General features: G+C 33.0%; 3 protein-coding genes across 5 annotated transcripts in view; 2 read left to right on the plus strand and 1 right to left on the minus strand.

Moving 5' to 3' along the window:
• The first annotated feature begins 1,251 nt into the window (after positions 1–1,251).
• LOC123690682 lies at positions 1,252–2,829 on the plus strand. The gene is made up of 2 exons (XM_045634545.1): positions 1,252–1,261; positions 1,583–2,829. The coding sequence occupies exons 1-2, from the start codon at positions 1,252–1,254 to the stop codon at positions 2,812–2,814; spliced, it is 1,242 nt and encodes a 413-aa protein (XP_045490501.1). The 3' UTR covers positions 2,815–2,829.
• A 42-nt stretch (positions 2,830–2,871) lies between these two features.
• LOC110997095 lies at positions 2,872–3,425 on the plus strand. Its single transcript, XM_045634663.1, has one exon. The coding sequence runs from the start codon at positions 2,872–2,874 to the stop codon at positions 3,397–3,399; it is 528 nt and encodes a 175-aa protein (XP_045490619.1). The 3' UTR covers positions 3,400–3,425.
• A 1,889-nt stretch (positions 3,426–5,314) lies between these two features.
• The window catches only part of LOC110997082, a 61,886-nt gene continuing 48,971 nt past the window's right edge, over positions 5,315–18,229 (minus strand). For 2 of the 3 annotated variants that reach the window (XM_022265058.2, XM_022265059.2), the window contains exons 3-13: positions 14,271–14,400; positions 13,844–14,052; positions 13,494–13,640; positions 12,769–12,881; positions 12,109–12,223; positions 11,779–11,896; positions 9,493–9,630; positions 8,496–8,671; positions 8,064–8,202; positions 7,763–7,868; positions 5,315–7,027 (exon numbers count right to left, since the gene is read on the minus strand). In XM_022265058.2, the coding sequence (XP_022120750.1) occupies positions 6,832–7,027; positions 7,763–7,868; positions 8,064–8,202; positions 8,496–8,671; positions 9,493–9,630; positions 11,779–11,896; positions 12,109–12,223; positions 12,769–12,881; positions 13,494–13,640; positions 13,844–14,052; positions 14,271–14,400 (1,587 nt within the window). In that variant the 3' untranslated portion in view covers positions 5,315–6,831. The remainder of the gene's footprint in view (positions 7,028–7,762; positions 7,869–8,063; positions 8,203–8,495; positions 8,672–9,492; positions 9,631–11,778; positions 11,897–12,108; positions 12,224–12,768; positions 12,882–13,493; positions 13,641–13,843; positions 14,053–14,270; positions 14,401–18,229) is intronic. The other variant, XM_022265060.2, reaches the window with a different exon arrangement.

The raw sequence follows: 18,229 nt of genomic DNA on the forward strand, positions 1-18,229 counted from the left end.
CCAAGGGCAAGAACCAGTCTGTTGCACAGATCCCCGTTATTCAGAACGTTACGCCTACTGAATGCTGTCTCCGACACTATCGACATATTTGTATGTTCGCAGAGTGAATTTACAGTAGCGATATTGTGTATATTATGTGTTTAATACTATATATGCACTTTATTATATTTTCTAAAATGATTCTCGAAATTATCGTATTGGCATAGTCTGTAAGGATAATGTATGTATTTTTGTAATAAATAAAATAAATATTTTTTTTGAACTGGAGCAAATTAATGCAAAGAATTAGGATCACTTAAAACTGTCAAATTTATAAGATTCTGAGTTTCGAGTCTGATTAAATCCCAGATAACAACCCTCTCTTCGAAATCCATATCATGAAGTGACAATGACAAAAAATTTAATGTAACGGTGAAAAAATAACGAGGGCTCTCAGCCGTCCACTTCCTTGAAACAATCTTGTAGATACATTTAGCATTAGCAACATTTCTTCTCTTCATAGTAAGTGGCTGATTGTAAAGAAAAATGACGTATACATATTTAACAACTTGCTTAAGAATATTAGGTACAGTTAACAAACAAACATTGCATTAGATAATACTGACACAAATGCAGCGTTGTCTTCAATTATTAATATATTTGCAACAAAATCTCTGAACTGTTGAAACAGAAACAATAAAATTTAATATGAATATTAAATTTTATCTACCATAGCCTACTAGTAAGTGTAACCAAATTTAAAACAAAACCTCCTCATTAAAGAAAAATCTAAACAATAATTAGTTTAGCTTTTAGTTTCAGTTTGAATTGCTTGAAAAAAATAGCTTTGAAATAAATGTCCTTTCTTTTTACTTTTCTAACGTCAGTATTGCGTACCACATTGTGTATGAAGTTAGTTTTAATGAATAGTGGCTGGCAATTTTCCAAATATGGAAGTGATAGACTGCAGTAACCCAGATTGACGGCTAGTGGGTTACTGAAACGGTCAAGTGTGTGCCTGAGAAACCTTGCAGTATTCCCGAGTCTATTTTTTTTAATTTAAACAATGAACGTTCTTTTTATTCACTATTACCCTTATGGCATATAAAGACGTTAATACAATACATTCTAATAATTACAACCTTTTATTGTGCTATGGGGATAAAAGCCATCTGATTTTAAAAACCTAAATCCTGCATATATAATTGCGCTATATATTACCATATCCCTGCTTAAAAAATTTTGATAGAATTAAAAAAAACTGCAAAGCCAATGGAGAATGGTACTTAAAATGATGGTTCAAAGATTACTTCTAAACCTTTTATGCCGAGCAATAAATAAATGAATCGAATAAAATTGTATACAAATCGAGGCTTTTATTCATAAAAATGTGTTATGATCCCGCTGGCGAATTTTATGCTCATCTTTATTTAGTCAAGCGATATAGTCTCTGACAATCGATCGACCGCAGCACGCTACACGATAAATTACTTTTTACGCTCACTTTCAAAGAAACCGTGCATGATTTACCGGCAGTCACTCCGAGTTTTCGAGGAGGTACAGCCGTAGTTTCAATGCATTATCGAAAACGACAAACTGGCAGAAACCACAAGAACAAGATTCGACGCTCCCCTAAGAGCAAAAAGCGTCTGCCTATCTGAACGTCCCCGCTCAAAATATGAACGAAATATACGCAGTGCCGATTCAAATCGCCTAAATTTCGCCCAAAAACAATTTATCCACAAACCAATTAAACCTAAACCAGCTAGAAAACTAAGTAATGTACTCGTTAGAGAGCAAAAACGAAAGATTATCGAGAAAAAACCATGCGCAGTTTCCATTCAGAACTTGTCCATACCGGTCAGATATGGCGACGACTCTAAAACGAACCATTCAACCTCCAATCGCAAAACCTACAATGTAACATCCGATAATAGATCTTTTAATCCCAAACAGGTCAAAGACAAGAGGCTGTGCCAGACCATCGGAGGGAAAGAGACAGAAAACAAGCTGCTACTGCAGATCAGTGAAGCCGAACAAGTGTCAGACTTTGAAAGGATTCTTAATTCTAATGCAATACTGTGGAAGCGGACGGCCTCACGAACTCACGGCCACGTGTGGCAGAGGAATGCCACACATACTCCAACCTCATTCACCTCGCGGCCTCGCTCCTCATATTCGCTTCGAGCTGTAAGCCAAGCCTATCACTTTTTATTCCGTCAACACGAGGAATCATTGCAACCTCTTATAGATAAATATCGCCAAAACAATCTTAATGATCACAAAGATCCTTCGGCGAGCTTACTAGATAGCAATTGGTTCGAAAATCTTCAGGACCTTTCTGAGTTCTATGAAGACGATCCTATTCTTCAAAGAGAAATAGAAACAATTACAGATCGCATCATAACAGAAGAAGTAAAACCAAGTGAAGCGGAGCAGACAACGACACGAAGCCTTTTCAATGTCAACTTGGCTGAGTTGTTCGGCTTACATGTGAATGGGGACGGGGTATCCCCGACTTATCGTGAAGAACAAGGTCCATCTTCAGTGACTGAAATAAAAGAGCACTGCGACGGGAAGGAATGGCTGGATCCGATTATGAGCTCGAGCCCCAATAATCGGTCTCATTCAGGGGAGGATGATTCGGGCGTTGATAGTTTATCGCAAAATTTGACCGCAGTTCAAATTGATTCTGATACAAATGTGCCGACAATAACGTTCAGCAATTGTTGCGAAGGCCGTTCTCGTGCTGATATACCGAACAATACGAACGTTATACATTTAGCCGTGCCCACTATTGAAGACTCTGATGAATCCCGACCACCAATGATGTGACCTTCATTGGTTATTATATAAATTGACAAACGATTTGTTAAAGTCTCAAAGTCATTAATGACTATGATTGCGTTAGAGCCAGAACAGCCGAGGCCAGCGGAAGATTGTGTACTGAAAATGGAACCATCTAGTTCACAGAGAACATTAACTCGTTCGAGTGCGATTAGCCAGAAGTCGGTTGACATTACAGTATATCCGGAAAGTTCTAATAATCCTTTACATAGATCAAAACTAGCTCCTGTGAGATCTGCATCAGATTCTCAATCATCGGGGAAAAAGATTTTGAACCTTAGGAAGACTAAGAATTCTTCAATAGAGTCAACGATGAGTCTCCCAAATCAGAAGTCTTTAGAGAAGAAGCACAGCACCCTTCGTCACCAGCAATCTATTGTGGCCCATTCAGACATCACGCTAAGCACACAACCAACCATGTCTGATGACAGAAAAGCACTGCGAGAAGCTTTATACCAGGGTATATTCCATAGGCACAGGCGGACAATATTTGCCGTCGGTTCGTTCCTTAGGATGCTAAGAAGCAAAACGTCCAATTATGACTCTATTAGATCAGAATCAGATGAAATTTAGCAGATAACTTAGTTTTTAGCAGATAACGGTGATGCGATTAATGATTATAATTTTATATAATGATATAACGGTGATGCGACAGACTGCAATGCTTTTTAATGTTATGCTATAGGAATAGTGTATGATGTTGTTAGATTGATAATTTTTAACAGTTGTTTTGTATTAAATGTTCCTAATTAGTTGGACAGTGTTTTATTCAATCCGCTAAAATGGCCCAAATCGTTACATAAAACGCTATACCTTTGTTTATAGCATTGTAAAATATAATAAGATTTAGTATTACGCGAATACCTCAAAGTGATCTAAGAAAGCGATGACATGAAGATCGTAACTACAATTTTCTAATACGATATCGCGTGACACATTCAAGGCCACATTAATCGTAATCCTTTTGACTTCAAAAAATGCAATCATGTTAATGTTTTAAACGTAAAACTAAAATAATTAAACCTTTATGAAAAATTCCTCATCATCTGGATGTTTGTTGGTTGTTTTGCTAAATTGAAGGAAACCATGAAGATTTGATAATTAAAATCAAAATATTAAGATTTGAATTTACGTAAAATAATGATTTATGGATCTTATGATATTGTTTGTGGTGTATGAAATAGATTAAGTAACTCTAAATATAAGTGGCTACTCAGTAGGCAGTTAATTAAAAATATGAAAATCGCGATATTTTCATGGAGCTTATTAACACGTAGAGACAGTTTTAATAATTGCAACACTTAATGACTTTTATGAAACGGTTATTTAAAGTGTTTAACAAAATACTAAATACAGTTTAAATTAATATTTTTTTTGTTTATTTATTACCTTTATCGATTTCTCGCAGACTTTGTCTGGCTAGAAAGTGTTGCTATGATTAAAAAAATTAATAAATATTTTTGTTGTTTTGCAATCACGTATTAAATGTATAATAGATACGTATAATCTAAATACGTACTACAATAGAATGTTGACACATTTTTGGAACAATTTATGCACTTTTTATATATTTGTATACACGTGAAGTTTTTATATTTTGTGCTCTTGTGGCTGTAATTTTGTAAAAAAAAGAAAGTGCTATACATCGCTTGTTTTATTTTGAGTAAACATGGGTTATGGAATTGGAATAATTAAAGCATAGGTGCCAATGTTACTCTGTAAACAATCGAAATATTTTGAAATATTTTTAGTTTTAAAAACTTTTATATTTTTATAGCCCTGTTTACTTTGTCAATAGCTCTCGTTTACGTTGGATTGCCAAAATACGAGATATGTATTAAAGTAGATGTAAATTGGATGTTTTATAAAAAATCATGAGCTTTTCAATTAGATTAGATAGCTTTGTAATACATAGATTAATAATTTTATAAAGCGTTAACAGATAATTGTATTGATGAAATGACTTTGTTCTTTATTAAAATATTGTTATTCGTAAATACTAGTATAATTTGAATGCATAGTTTTAGTTGAAAACATTCCTTTTGCACTTGAATATTATTTCATAAAAAAAGACTGTTAAAAATTGATTTATGTAAAAACTATCCGTGATTTATATGAATAAAGTGTTTTTAACAATAAAATCGTAGTTTTCCTTTACACAAAGGTCTATTTTTACGCATAGTAATTAAATTGACATGATACGATACAATTATTTAGCCTGGCAATTATGTGATGTGTTTACATTACCTAATTGTATTAATGGAGGCCAGCAAGCTAAACATGATACATACTTACAGGCGGATATGTAAACCTTGAACGGCCTTACAAAATTAATACAATATTTTTATGAATGATATTCTTAAGAACGAATTTCTTTGAATGCTGTTTAGTTCAACAAAAGGCCTAGCTAGGCGTACGTAAACTGTAGAAGTGCAGGTGTGCTGGCGAATTCAAGGTACTAAACTATATGGTATTAAAACAAATGAAAATTCAATAAACCATATATTTTATTTTATGTAACTTTGTCTATTTCAAGCATAATCACTTAATATCTATACAACAATATTGATAGGTATACTATCGGCCGAAAATACAAAACTTTGGTTGCTAGCTTACAATGTCGAAGTAACTATAACAGATTAACTTTAATTTTAGTTTATTTTTAATATACAATTTAGTATTGATGACAATAAGCTTTAAATTAAAAAAGTCAATGTCTAAAACTTCCCTTAGTAATAAATTTTCGTCCTAATTAGAATTTGAATATATTTTTTTATTACATTAACTTAAGAAAATATTTGTTTACCTTAATTAGAAAAAAAAAATATTTTAAGAGTAAGTTAATGACATTGGAAATGCACGAAAAAATTATAAAAAACGTTGTGTTAAAAAAAACAAGTCCATTAGATAAATAATATAAGCCGGGGTAGAAATAGAGATTGGCGCCAATTCACACACCAGAGCTGTTAACTGGAGAGAAAGAGAATATCCTCAGACATACTTTCTTATGAGAGATTTGAATTTTGACAGTGTGCTGGTAAGCTCTAGAATAGCTCTGTATTGGTTCTGTATTTTCAAAATATAGCAAATTAAATAAAAATATATTTAAAATATTGTTGTAATATTTAAATATTTTATTAATTAATTTATATTTTTTGATTATATTAAAAGTTTACTTTTTCATGTAGAAATTAAATACTTTATTTATTACCGAAATAGGTTGTGACAAAATTCATCTATTGCCCCACGCTAGGAGAATTATTCCGTGGTACAATGTACATGTTTAAATTTTATTGCAAATAATTTTAATAATGAAAGGAAACCGCTAATTTATACCCCGTTAGACTAGATCTAAATGTATTCTCAAATGGACTCGATACTACTTTATCACATAATCGTTCATCTATGATGAATATATACAAATCAATTTTGCTTAAGGCACAAAATAGCTGGCTTCAAGCCTACTCTAATCAAGGATATATACAATGTTGGCCCCAAAAGAAGGTTGTTAAATAATTTTAATCTATCACACATCCATTGAAATAAAGCAATCTGTAGATGTTCTAAACTCGGCGCTTCGCTGTCATCAAATAGATAGATATTTAAATTCTCTTTGACTTATATCTCTTTAAAGTAATAAAATTAATAGACCTTATCGACACCGATTACCGAGCCTCACTCTAGCCTCTGGCAGTCTTTGATAGCGAAAATCACAACGCGATATACTTTTGAAAAACAATCAACTACTTTGGCATATAAGGAATTCTTGTGTCATGATTTTATTGCTTCAATGGAGATCAAACATACAGTTATGACTAACAATAACTTCCATATACTTATTTTATTAGTAAACACACAAGTCACACGTGATATTGCATTTTACGGGTTTCCCTATTAAACGTAGATAAAAATAGTTTCCGCATAACTTAATATTGGGATTTGACAACACTCACATTCTACTAAATGTTCTTCAGAACAGTCTTTTCACATCTCCATTAATATAATTCACGCCTTTTTCTTTCCTTTTGTATCTTCAGCGAATATTTCTTTGTAGTCGTTGAGTAAGATGTCAACAACGTTATTCTGTTGTATGCAGTCGACGGCGATTCTTTCTAGATCTTTTGTCCATAACAAGGTTGGGCCGAATACAATGGCAAGGTTTGCTGTATGCATTCTATTGCGTTCGCTGTATTCTGTTACTCTGTAATGGATAAAAATAGTTTACACAAAAGCGCATTGCATCAACTATCGTGTAATATTAGGTCGATAGAAAAACTAATTTAAAAAATAAACTTAATTAACATATTTATTTATACTTATAAGCGCAATAAAAAAGGTTAATATTAATAATAAACTTTAAAAAATAATGGAATGGTGGAATTGGCGACCTAATTGGTGATTAATTACTAATTAACGTCTAATTAAATAGACATCATCATAAAATTCATGTGCGAAATCTAACTTATAATACTTCAAATACTTACTAATAAAATAATAAAAATAAGTACTAATTACTTATTTATTACAATATCTCCAAAACTATTATCGTCATTAGAATCATATCTTATTAGAGATCATCATACTTAATTAAGTACATATTTAGGAGAACCTCGTTGGAATCGGTGAACCGTACTTTAACAAGAATAATAGTGTTAGGAATTTCCGAGATACTTTTTACGATGACTCAAACATCCGCGATAAATGAGTCAAATGACCAGTACATAACTTATTTACCAAAAATATTGATCACACAAGTTTCTTAAAAAAAAAAAATTTTTTTGATGTTGGTAATTTTAAATAGTCTAACTTCTATCTATTCAATTCAAACACGTTTTTAATCAAAAGCCGAAAATATCTTTAACTTAATTAAATAAAAAACAATCTTTTGTCAGTTCATTCGTGTAAAAAACGGTAATATTCAAGTCGAAATACTTACTTTAATAAATGTTCGAGGATAAATTTTAGAGTATCTCTATTACACTGAGGTAGAGCCTGCACAATATCTCTAAACTCCTTGATTCTGGTTTCTCTCGGTCGGAGAGCTAGAAAAAAAGTGTAATTACATTATTTTCAGGAAGCGTACCACTGATATGAAAATGGTTTGTCTAAATACTAATTGCGAATTCAAAGTAAGATTTTATGTTTTACTTGCTTATAAAAGTATCAATGAGGATACAGTCATAACAGTACATGCATGAAGTGAAGGAGGTCCTTTCTAAGATTTTGATACAACTTACAGCAAGCATCGAGAACCCTCTGGAACATCGAGCACGGAATGAGAGGCTCCTTCAGCTCCCGGAAGAACAGCTTCAATGATCCCGTCAGCACGTGAATATCAGTCGTATTCTCTATCACCGAGAAGTTATTCTGGTCCACCTGGAACGTTATGTATCATTTAAAAACACTTATTTATACGCCGTTTAATGTATGCCCAATCCGCAAACGAGTAAATGCCTTTGGAGCTTACAGATAGAGATAAGTTAATTTAAAAGTCACTTTAATAAAAATAAACATTAATAATAATACGTAGAAAAGATTCTAGCAGTTAAATATATATTATGCTATTCTTGTATAAGTTAATACTTAGGTAAATTAATTTGACAGCAAAACAGTCAAAGCCAGTTAAGATTTTTTATTTATTTACAAGGTCCACCGCACAGGAAACATACCTCCAGTCTTATCTTTTGCACCTGGCTGAGGTTTCCACTCGCTCTATACAGTCCATCTGTGCACATATTCTCTTCGCTACTCTCGATTTCCCTCACACAGGCTTTCACAAACTCTGGAACCCGAGGGCTGGTCAATGGACACACTTCATCCAGGTCACGTCCAAATACTGGTTCATCTGGAATTGGGAATAACATAAAGATTAAAATGTTTACTAATTCTGCAATTTAAAAATTAAAAATTTAATGTAGCATTAAATTTTTAATATTCAAGAGTATTTGACATGTTTTGTAAAGATAAGATTTAATGGATTTCCAAACCGTTTAAAAGTCTATAAAAGCGTAAACTCAAAAGATGAGAATTGATGAGCTTTAAAAGCTTTTCATATGTACGTACATAAGTATGAGTGTAAGTCGGGGTGGTGAGAACGTAAAACAAAAGAATGGTAGCGTTCGATTATGTCTACGCGTCTTAGACTAAAGATGCAGTTAATCGATTGCAAAAGACCATCGTTTCGTTTACAGTTTCACCCCACTTCAAACACTCTCTACATGTCTCTGTATAACTTTGTACTTTAGATATATTTATCCAATAATCAGATTTAAATATTGTCAGGTTTAATAAATAAATCTAATACACGAAAAAAAAATGTAATTACAGAGTACATGGTATCACTTTTCGTCTTACCTTATCAAAAGTTAAGAAACCCAACTACTTGTTAAATCTACAACCATCCACCGTTGAAGGAAAAGGATTATTCTAGGTAAAAAAATGAAACACTCTACATTACTTAAGATCAATTTTTTCTCACACTTCTTCACTTACCTCATAATTTTCTATTAACAATTTACACGATAACTTTAATTCCAAACCGGAAATAGCAGAAAAGCAATAAAAATCTACAGGCGTGCAAATTAAAAGCTATTTATTAAAACCTATTAGTGCGTCTAAAATCAGTGTCAAAACTCCACACACCGACTCAAATATTGCAATTCGAACCTTGGTAGATGCCTTTCTTCACAAGAACTTCCATAGCCGGTCGTTTAGCGAAGAACTTCTTTAGCTTGCTTCTGACGTGGTACTTGTAAGTGGATACTTCAGTTGAATCACTGAGATCTTCATTGCTACTGCCACCAGCTGAAAGACCACATACACATAACGTATGAAGGTACACATAAAAGCTAAAGCAAAAGAATGGAAGGAAGAAGCGTGAAAGGAAACCAAACGTCCCAAGAGAAACATTCAGAAATAAAGAAAGATTTAGGTAAGGATTATTTATTCAGTCTCGGTAACACTGCGACAAAAGATGCTAATACACAGAAGTTATATTACATCGAGAACAGGGTAAGTCTTCACATGTACCTGCCTTTTCCTCCGCTTTGTGACGTCAATTCATTACTAACTCTCACTGAAACGTTACCGTCTTTGAAATGATAACGCTATCGGGAATATCAAATGATAAACATAAAACACGTATCTATGAACCTCACCATTTATAGATAGTGTACACTTTTGTACCTTTGTAAAATAAACGAACAAATCCTCTTAACGTGAACACCATAACACGAAAAACGCTGACGCAATTTCCAGAACGGTGGATGGCCGACTCAATCTCAAACTATGTAATTAATCCTATACAAACACATATCATACGTTGTAACACGTAGTTTAATTGCTGAGATCCGAAGAAGTTTTTAATTTTGTATTTGTGCCCTTTTCTAGTTTTAGTCATCAGTTCCGAGTTTCCAATTTCTGAAATCGCGTTCACTAGGTAATAATCCATTTTTCACTTCAACAGTTTACTGAATTGAGCTAACATTTTATCGTGTTTCAAATACGCAACTCCATTCTTACACACATTCTTAAATATTACAGTAAAAACATTCACTTGGAAATAGAATACTAACGACACTGAATTTAATAAGGCATTGCATGAAAAACGAATTATCTGATAAAACATATTGATATATGAATCGTTATCAATCATAGATAGGTGTACTTTATATTAATTTCAGCCTTGGTGTACAATATAATCCAAAATTGATTTATTTACCGGGGTGGGTTGAAAACTTGTTGAAAAAAACCCGCTTGAAAACTTTGAATGTATTTTCCAAAATGACGCTACATAGTATGACCTTACATGAATGTAAACGACGAAAACCATCGACACAGCCGCAACTCATCATAATCCTTTTAATCATCAAGTCACCATTATCACTTATTTAAACACAACACTCCGAATACGACCCGACGACTAAGAATAAATATTATAAAGTCAGTTAAAAGACGTGCGTACCAAACATATTTTAATATTAAAAGACTGAAATTTATTACTGATAAATGAGGAAAACAAGAAGTGTATTTACCGGGAAGTTGATTCATAAAACCCCAAGTCTCTCAAAGATGACGTTATTTTGTTTAATTAGCGGCAAGTTCATACAGTTAATAAAGGCTGGTTATCTCTGAAAAAAATACTTTGCACTTCGTTAATATTAGGGAGAAAACGGGCCGCAAAGTGCTTAACAAGCTTTAAACTGACACTTGTAAGAATTGTAATTTTACTTGAAATAACTTTGACTGTTCTTTTAAGCATTAGATATAAATGACAGATTAAAGGGGGTTTAATTATTACAATGCAACCCATAGACAATCTGTGTCTATACAAGCTTTAATGATAAAATGTTGTTTTTTTTTCAATTAGAAATTTCTTCGTTATCTTATATATATTCGATTGTAACATTATACATTATTCCGCGATTCAACTCGTTCTACATTTAATGCTGTATAGAACACACCCCCTTTAATGTATCCGCAAAGTAGCCCCACTTCCAAAACTCTCTCAACCAGCATCAAATCCAAATAGTCAAAAACTCTCTTAAAAATAGAGTACCTTATATTTTTATAATTCCATTTATGTGTTTAAATAGTATTACAGAACTAAATGTTGTTTGGCTATCATGATCTTCAGGTTATGCCTAACACCCACAGGTAAGCTTGTGACCAGCTCACCCTTACACCAAAATGATGTCTTTCATTACACGCGTAAATAAAATAAAATATATGTGATTATGTCAGGATTATAATACGTTTACATATCACGACAAAACCTGTATCGTGCATGGGTAAAGCGCGAGGCTTCGGAACCTTTTAATAATTCTTAATTCCAAAATACACGTACACACATCAAAATAATTGAAATTAAAAATTAATAATAATTTTAAATAATCACCAAACTTCTAACCAGATTCCAAGCATTTGCTTTGATACGTATACATAGATACTAACTTTTTTGTTTGCTCCTAGTAGCGTGCCGTGACACTGGTGGAGTACGGCCCAGACTCTCAAGGTCCGTGTTACTGCTTTGGTATTGAGGACTTGGGCGGTCATCTAATGCTGGTGGACCCTGCGTAAAAAGTAAATAATTTACAGGTTATTTTAACCCAACGCTCCAAGTTCCAACCCGTAGAGTAAGATTCAAAGGTAAACATATAGCGGGAAACATTTTTTACACTATGGGCACTATAACAGCGCAAAATATGTATCTAGAGAAGAATCTGAGACAGGACAAGATCGCAGAACAAAATTAAAAGCTACAATTTATATGAATTTACTAACCAGTTTGTAAATAACATTCTGAATGCATTTCAGGAGTTTTTTGGCGCCTTCTTCAGACTCAACCTGGAGCAAGTACTGATCATGTTCTACGGTCAGCACTAGAGATCGTGTGAATCTGTGGAACGTGTTATTTTGTTGTTTATGCTTTTTAAAAATGACATTATTTTCCAACAAATATACAGTAAATACAATATTCTTAACCTACATAGAAATAATAAAAAAATAAAAAGTAATGAAAAAAATGTTATTTATTTAGATTAATTGAATACAATAAATGCAGAAATCGCGTTGCACTTTCTTTGAAAAAGTCAATTTTTAGACAAGAGACTCATAAACGAAATATGTTAACACTATAATATAAAAGAAATGGAACGCGATAATAAAATTTTATTTTAATAAGGGTCTGTTTCACAATGTCCGGATAAGTTCCAAATAAGCTATTTATTACTTATTTGTAGGATAAACTGTATTTTTGCGTTTCACGACTGTCAGATAGCGCGATTTGGAACTTTTATCTTTCGAATAATTTATGTGTTGCATAGCTATTTGGCACTTTAACCATACATTGTGAAACAGGCCCTTAATATAATGTTGTTATTAAATTTATTACATAGCACATTATATGTCATATCCTTTTATTTATTGTTAAAGACGACTTACCGTCTAGTATGCATTTGAATACACTGAAGTATATGCGCATTGAGTAGTGGAAGGACCAGTTCGGCTCTTGGTGCTGTAGGACTTGGGGGGGCATTAAAGGGCTTGGGCACCTTCTGTAAGAGATAAAATAAAAACCTTACTGTTATATTCATAAAAAAATAAAGATTTTATTTTAAGTTTTAGTAGTGAATGCTAAATAAACAAGAAACAAATTATAAAATTCTTTAATTTTTCTCAGTGTCGTATTTTCGAATACTGAGTAGATTTTGCATGATATGGAAAAATACTCTATATGAGTGAGGAAAACTATGGCCGCTGGTGAAATAGTAAAACTTTATAAGTAAAGGACGGGTTCAGTGGCTGGCCCTTTGCATTAGCGTTTTGTTAAATATTTTTGTCCCACGATATTTGGGAAGTTTCTAGAATAAATATGTACGTGAAACCAGACGGTATGACCTAACGATACCTCCAGGGTATCGTAGGCGAATATTAATATAAAAACAGCTAAAGCATTGTTATATAGAAGATTTTTTGACAAACTGTCAGGAGGCTCACCTGATGTTAAGTGATGGACACACACATTGCCAGAAGGCTCGCAAGTGCGTTGCGGGCCTTTTTAGAATTGGTACGGTCTTAGCTTGAAAAACATCGTCGCTCGATTATTATTGGTGCTAGGTTAACTCACTGGAGTGTGTCAGGTGTAAAAGTATATTACGAAATCTTACCGTTGCATAAAATGTCCTCTGGTCCTTATAGAAGACGAGTGCAGTGGGGGTGAGGATCATGTAACAGTCCGTCCAATTCTTCTTACTCTTCTTGCCACCTTCCGAAAACTTGGTACGCTTTACAGGACATTCGTAAAGTACTGTTGCCTGAAATGAATGTTAGCCAATGTATTAATATAATCCACGTCAAATGTTTGTAATCATCACAGGCTTTTGGTCAAGAACGTTGACCTAGTTCCTTTTAGTAGACAACCGAGTTCTATTTAAAATTTAAATATTAATTTTAATTGTTAAGTTATTGAATAAAAAAAAAGATAAGAAATGATATGCTATAAACAAGATGCTCTTACCTCGATAGGTATATGCATCAGCCTAGGTGAGGACATGGGCGGTCGCTGAGCCTTCTGCTTTGGCGCCACCATGGACCTCGACTTCCTTTCCTTTTTGTACCCCGGCTTCTCTCGAACCTCTACATCCAGGCTGTCTCCAGATGAAGAGGCTGGAAGCTGCAGGTGATTCGGACGACGGTTTACTGCCAGGAGATTTTCCGTAGAACCACCTGGAATTTTAAGAGGAGATGGTAGAAGTGATAGTATGCCGTTTTCCGAATATGCAAATATACGACTTAACAAGTTTATATGTTTAATTTTAATTTTGTTTTTTCTTTATACAAATGAAAGTGGTATCCCTGGTGAAGATAAACATTGAAGATATTATGATCATTCTTATTCATTAATATTTGCTCTTTGGAGAGAAGAAAGTCAGGAGAGTATTTACCAAGTCTCTTGCTGCTCCATAGTGGTGGACTATCTGAGCTGGATTTATAGCTCCTTTCGAGTTCAAGACGACTCCTCTCGGAAGTCGGAGACCAATTCCAGGCTTTAGCTGGCACGTCCTTCAGAGTCTCCTGAAAAAAAAAACGATTATATGTTTCTCTAGATTTAAATAATCGCAAGATAAGACATTTCTCTCTGGTCTTTTAGCAATAAAGTGACACTGAGAATGCTGTCTGCTGTTCTCAGTGTCACTTTGAACCAGCGTAAGATGACTAGGGTTTACGGTTCGTTACCATGTACCCAGATTTTTAAATCGGTCAATTATTTCGCACGGAAAGAAATGGAGTCATTTGGCGTAATTTTCAAAGAAACAAATATTTTTGTTTCCAAGGGACAGAATTAGCTATTAACTCGTTCAGAAAGACATTTGGAAAACAAAATCTGCTGCCTATAGGAAATTTATAAAACTTATACAATCAAATTCCATTATTTCTATAAACCAGTCAAATTATCATTATCCAGACACATAAAGTGGCCAAATAAGGCATTGTAGTTGCACATTGACGTCCCATGTAACCGCAAATTCATTACCATATAGAGTTCATTTCACGTATCAGTAGGAAATCAAAATGTTATTAAATGAAGCGGCAAATACATAGAATTAAGTTCTAGTCATTTGTTTGTCTCCGACACTAAATATACATTTACACTTGCGCTCTACCATAACCTTATACCCCAACAGGTTTTATTTATTTCACAAAGAAATAAAGATATACACTCTCGAATATTTAGAAGAATGGACTCTCGGTATGCAGTCTGCAGTAATACATGCGCTGGTCAAATATCGGTGGAGACGTTTTTATTTAATACATTATAGCAATAGGCAGGAGTAAGTCCTGCCTGATAAGACTTCCGTGTTCCGAACATACATCCCATCAAATTTTTCACTTAATCTATAGTGGAATTGTGAAGTAACAAACAAATTCAAAGCGCAGATTGTGAAATTGACGAATTGAAATCTGATCATCTTTGTAGACACTATTTACACATTTTTTATTTTAAACTCGTAATGATGTATGTTATTATGTATATAATATATTGTGGTTAATACTGACAACATTTATAATACATATGAACTTTATTGCTCGGTAATAAGGTTAAAATTAAATGTCACGCACAATGGCATCCAGGAAAATTAATTGTATTGTCCATTTGCTAATCTATCAAGTAACCAAATATAATAGTTTCCACATATAGCGTGCATATGTATTCCTATATTGTTTCAGTCAAGTAAACGACACCGCTACCATCATATTTTCTTTTAACTCTAAAGGACTTCCGCATAGATATTCTCTATCCCTCTTTTTTGTATGAATATAATAGAGACAGCAATAAGTCTAAGTTTAGTAAAAATTCATACCTCACGAAACCAGGTTTTCGTCCTTCTAAACATTGTTAACACTGTCCATCCATTTTTCACTACATATTGTTATAGAAATTAAATTAAACAGATATTAAATATAATTTAAATACGTCCGACATGACACACGTACATTGTAGCCTGTACCATAATGATATGACTAGTGTGGTAACATGCATGTCGATGTTTTAGCAATCCATGAATAATCGTGTCGAAACTAGTAATTAAAAGGATGTATTTAGTTCATTGTTTGTAATTATCTATATTTTTAACCATATACGTAATGCCTATCGAGGTTTAAGCACTTTTATCGATATTCAAAAGTAAAGTATGTTAATTTATAACATTCGATAATCAATAAAAGCAAAATATGGTTAATATTTTTCTTATACAAATGTCGTTTAGATTTTAAGAATATTTTATATTTTTATATTTATGTTAGAAAATATTTAATACGTGACCTTACATCCTGCACTAATGGGTATTTTATTTTATCCCTATACACGTTTTCCTTATATCGATCTATCACTGAATTAAACCTGGGGGTCTGGTAAATCCGCCATTTTGGTATATAGTCTATTTATAATTTTAACTATGTTGTTGTTTAAATATATGTTATTTTTATTTCCTTAAAAGTCTAAGGTCCATAATCTAATTGGTAACTTAAGGTACGATGTCGTCATTAGCGGTGTCAAATATGTCAATCTTTATATACTAAAAAAAAGTTTGACAGGTCTTTGAACCAGATTTAAGTTTGATTAGCGTATTAAACCTGCGATCAAAGTAAAGTATATGCCATAATCTGTATCCAATTACGTTTGCAGATACAGTTTGGCAAAAGTGGTACATAAAAATCCTCTTAATCGATATTGATAAACGCGTTTATCGATATTTAACATCACTAAGCATTATCAGTGGTCGATGTTAGGAAATGTGCCCTTATCACTTGTTTTATTACGTTCACTGATTACTACGGCGGAATTCATTGAAAATATTGCAATTATGGTAGTTATGTCCAATCGCTACATGGAAAGTTGTGATCAGGGCCAGAAGCCTCGGTTTAATTGCTACTCTGCGAATTGTATTCAATAATTCAGGGCATAAATAACTAAGCTAGGAACTTATAGATAAATCTACCACGAGTCTAAAAAGATGTTAAATATCACATTAAATTATTTCAAACGTAAATCATTTGATTTTTATATTGAACATGATGAGAAATGAAAAAATATTAGTATAACTATTCGAAAACAAAATTACTTACATAGGAAACAATTATTTTATGCAAATTTTGGTAAATCACCTTCGATAAGAACTAAAAACATTCTACTGCTTTAACTTGACTTAACTAAATTTATTTGTTTTGTGTATGACGGTGAATATTTTCGTAAATAAGATGACATCTACTAAAATTAATCACGCTTTTACTTAAGAATGGTGTTTGTTTGCATAATATATAAATATCATTTGTTGCTGGAAGATATACGTATAGTATATCTTCTTTATCTATAGTAGGTAATACAAACGTGGATATTGAAATCGGGTTGGGTTGGACCCAAACATACCTAGACCAAATCCAAGACGTACTAGAACTAGGCAACTAAATAGTACCTAACTAATAGTAACCGACAAGTATGTATGGTGAATGACATGAAATTGGATGAGAGAGGTTAGGACCGCAGCAAGTGGACATCCGAGATCTCTGCTCACCCCTTCGGGAAAAAGTCGTGAAGATTCAAATAAATAAAATATAGACTGTATAGACTTTAAGATAATTGCAAAGTCCCCCTCAATAATTTATACATCGGTAGGTTGTTATTGGTTTAATAGCACGTATTCGTCACAGTAGTCTTACTTATTAGAAGAGATAAGAATGACTCAACACTGATAGGCGTATTTTGCAGTCGTTTACCTTACCGCAATATTAAATTATAATTAAAATGGAAATCCGTGCCATATAAATCTTCCTTAAATTTTCGTATTAACCACAAGAACTCGTCGAAATTAATTTGGACCACAACGCGATTATATATTTAGTCAAGTTTTAGTAATGCTGATTTAAAGTATTAGTCAACATTCTGATAAGAACAACATTGAAAGTACATTATTGTAGATACGTTGTAATGTGACGACATTATTGTTTATAGGCGTCCAATGACCACACACTTACTTCTTGCAGCTTAAATTAAAATTCGAATCAATTCATTCAATGATTGGCCGGATGCCGCCATCTTGAAAGCACACATTGTATTCGCACGCATAATTAAAAGTAATTCAAATTAACACGCCGTTTTTGGTGCGCAGTCTTTTATTTATTATATGGCCTACAGTTTATATACTAGCTACTTCTTTCATATGTTGACGTTGACAAGTGCACGTAGTCCAGGCATGTGGTATATGAAGAAAAACGGTAAACTAACTCGCAAGAGAAACTTTGTTTTTAATTTATTTTATTATTATTAATTAACTGTTAATTACTTCAAATATCATGTGGAACATGGTGCAATGGTTGCAGCTCCCTACAAATATTGTGTAAAAAA

This window comes from Pieris rapae, chromosome 3, assembly GCF_905147795.1.
Source record: "Pieris rapae chromosome 3, ilPieRapa1.1, whole genome shotgun sequence".
In the NCBI taxonomy this organism is placed as follows: domain Eukaryota; kingdom Metazoa; phylum Arthropoda; class Insecta; order Lepidoptera; family Pieridae; genus Pieris; species Pieris rapae.

Bases quoted from the DNA above. Each gene is read 5' to 3' on its own strand.
- LOC110997095 (XM_045634663.1), top strand. From the start codon at position 2,872: ATGACTATGATTGCGTTAGAGCCAGAACAGCCGAGGCCAGCGGAAGAT.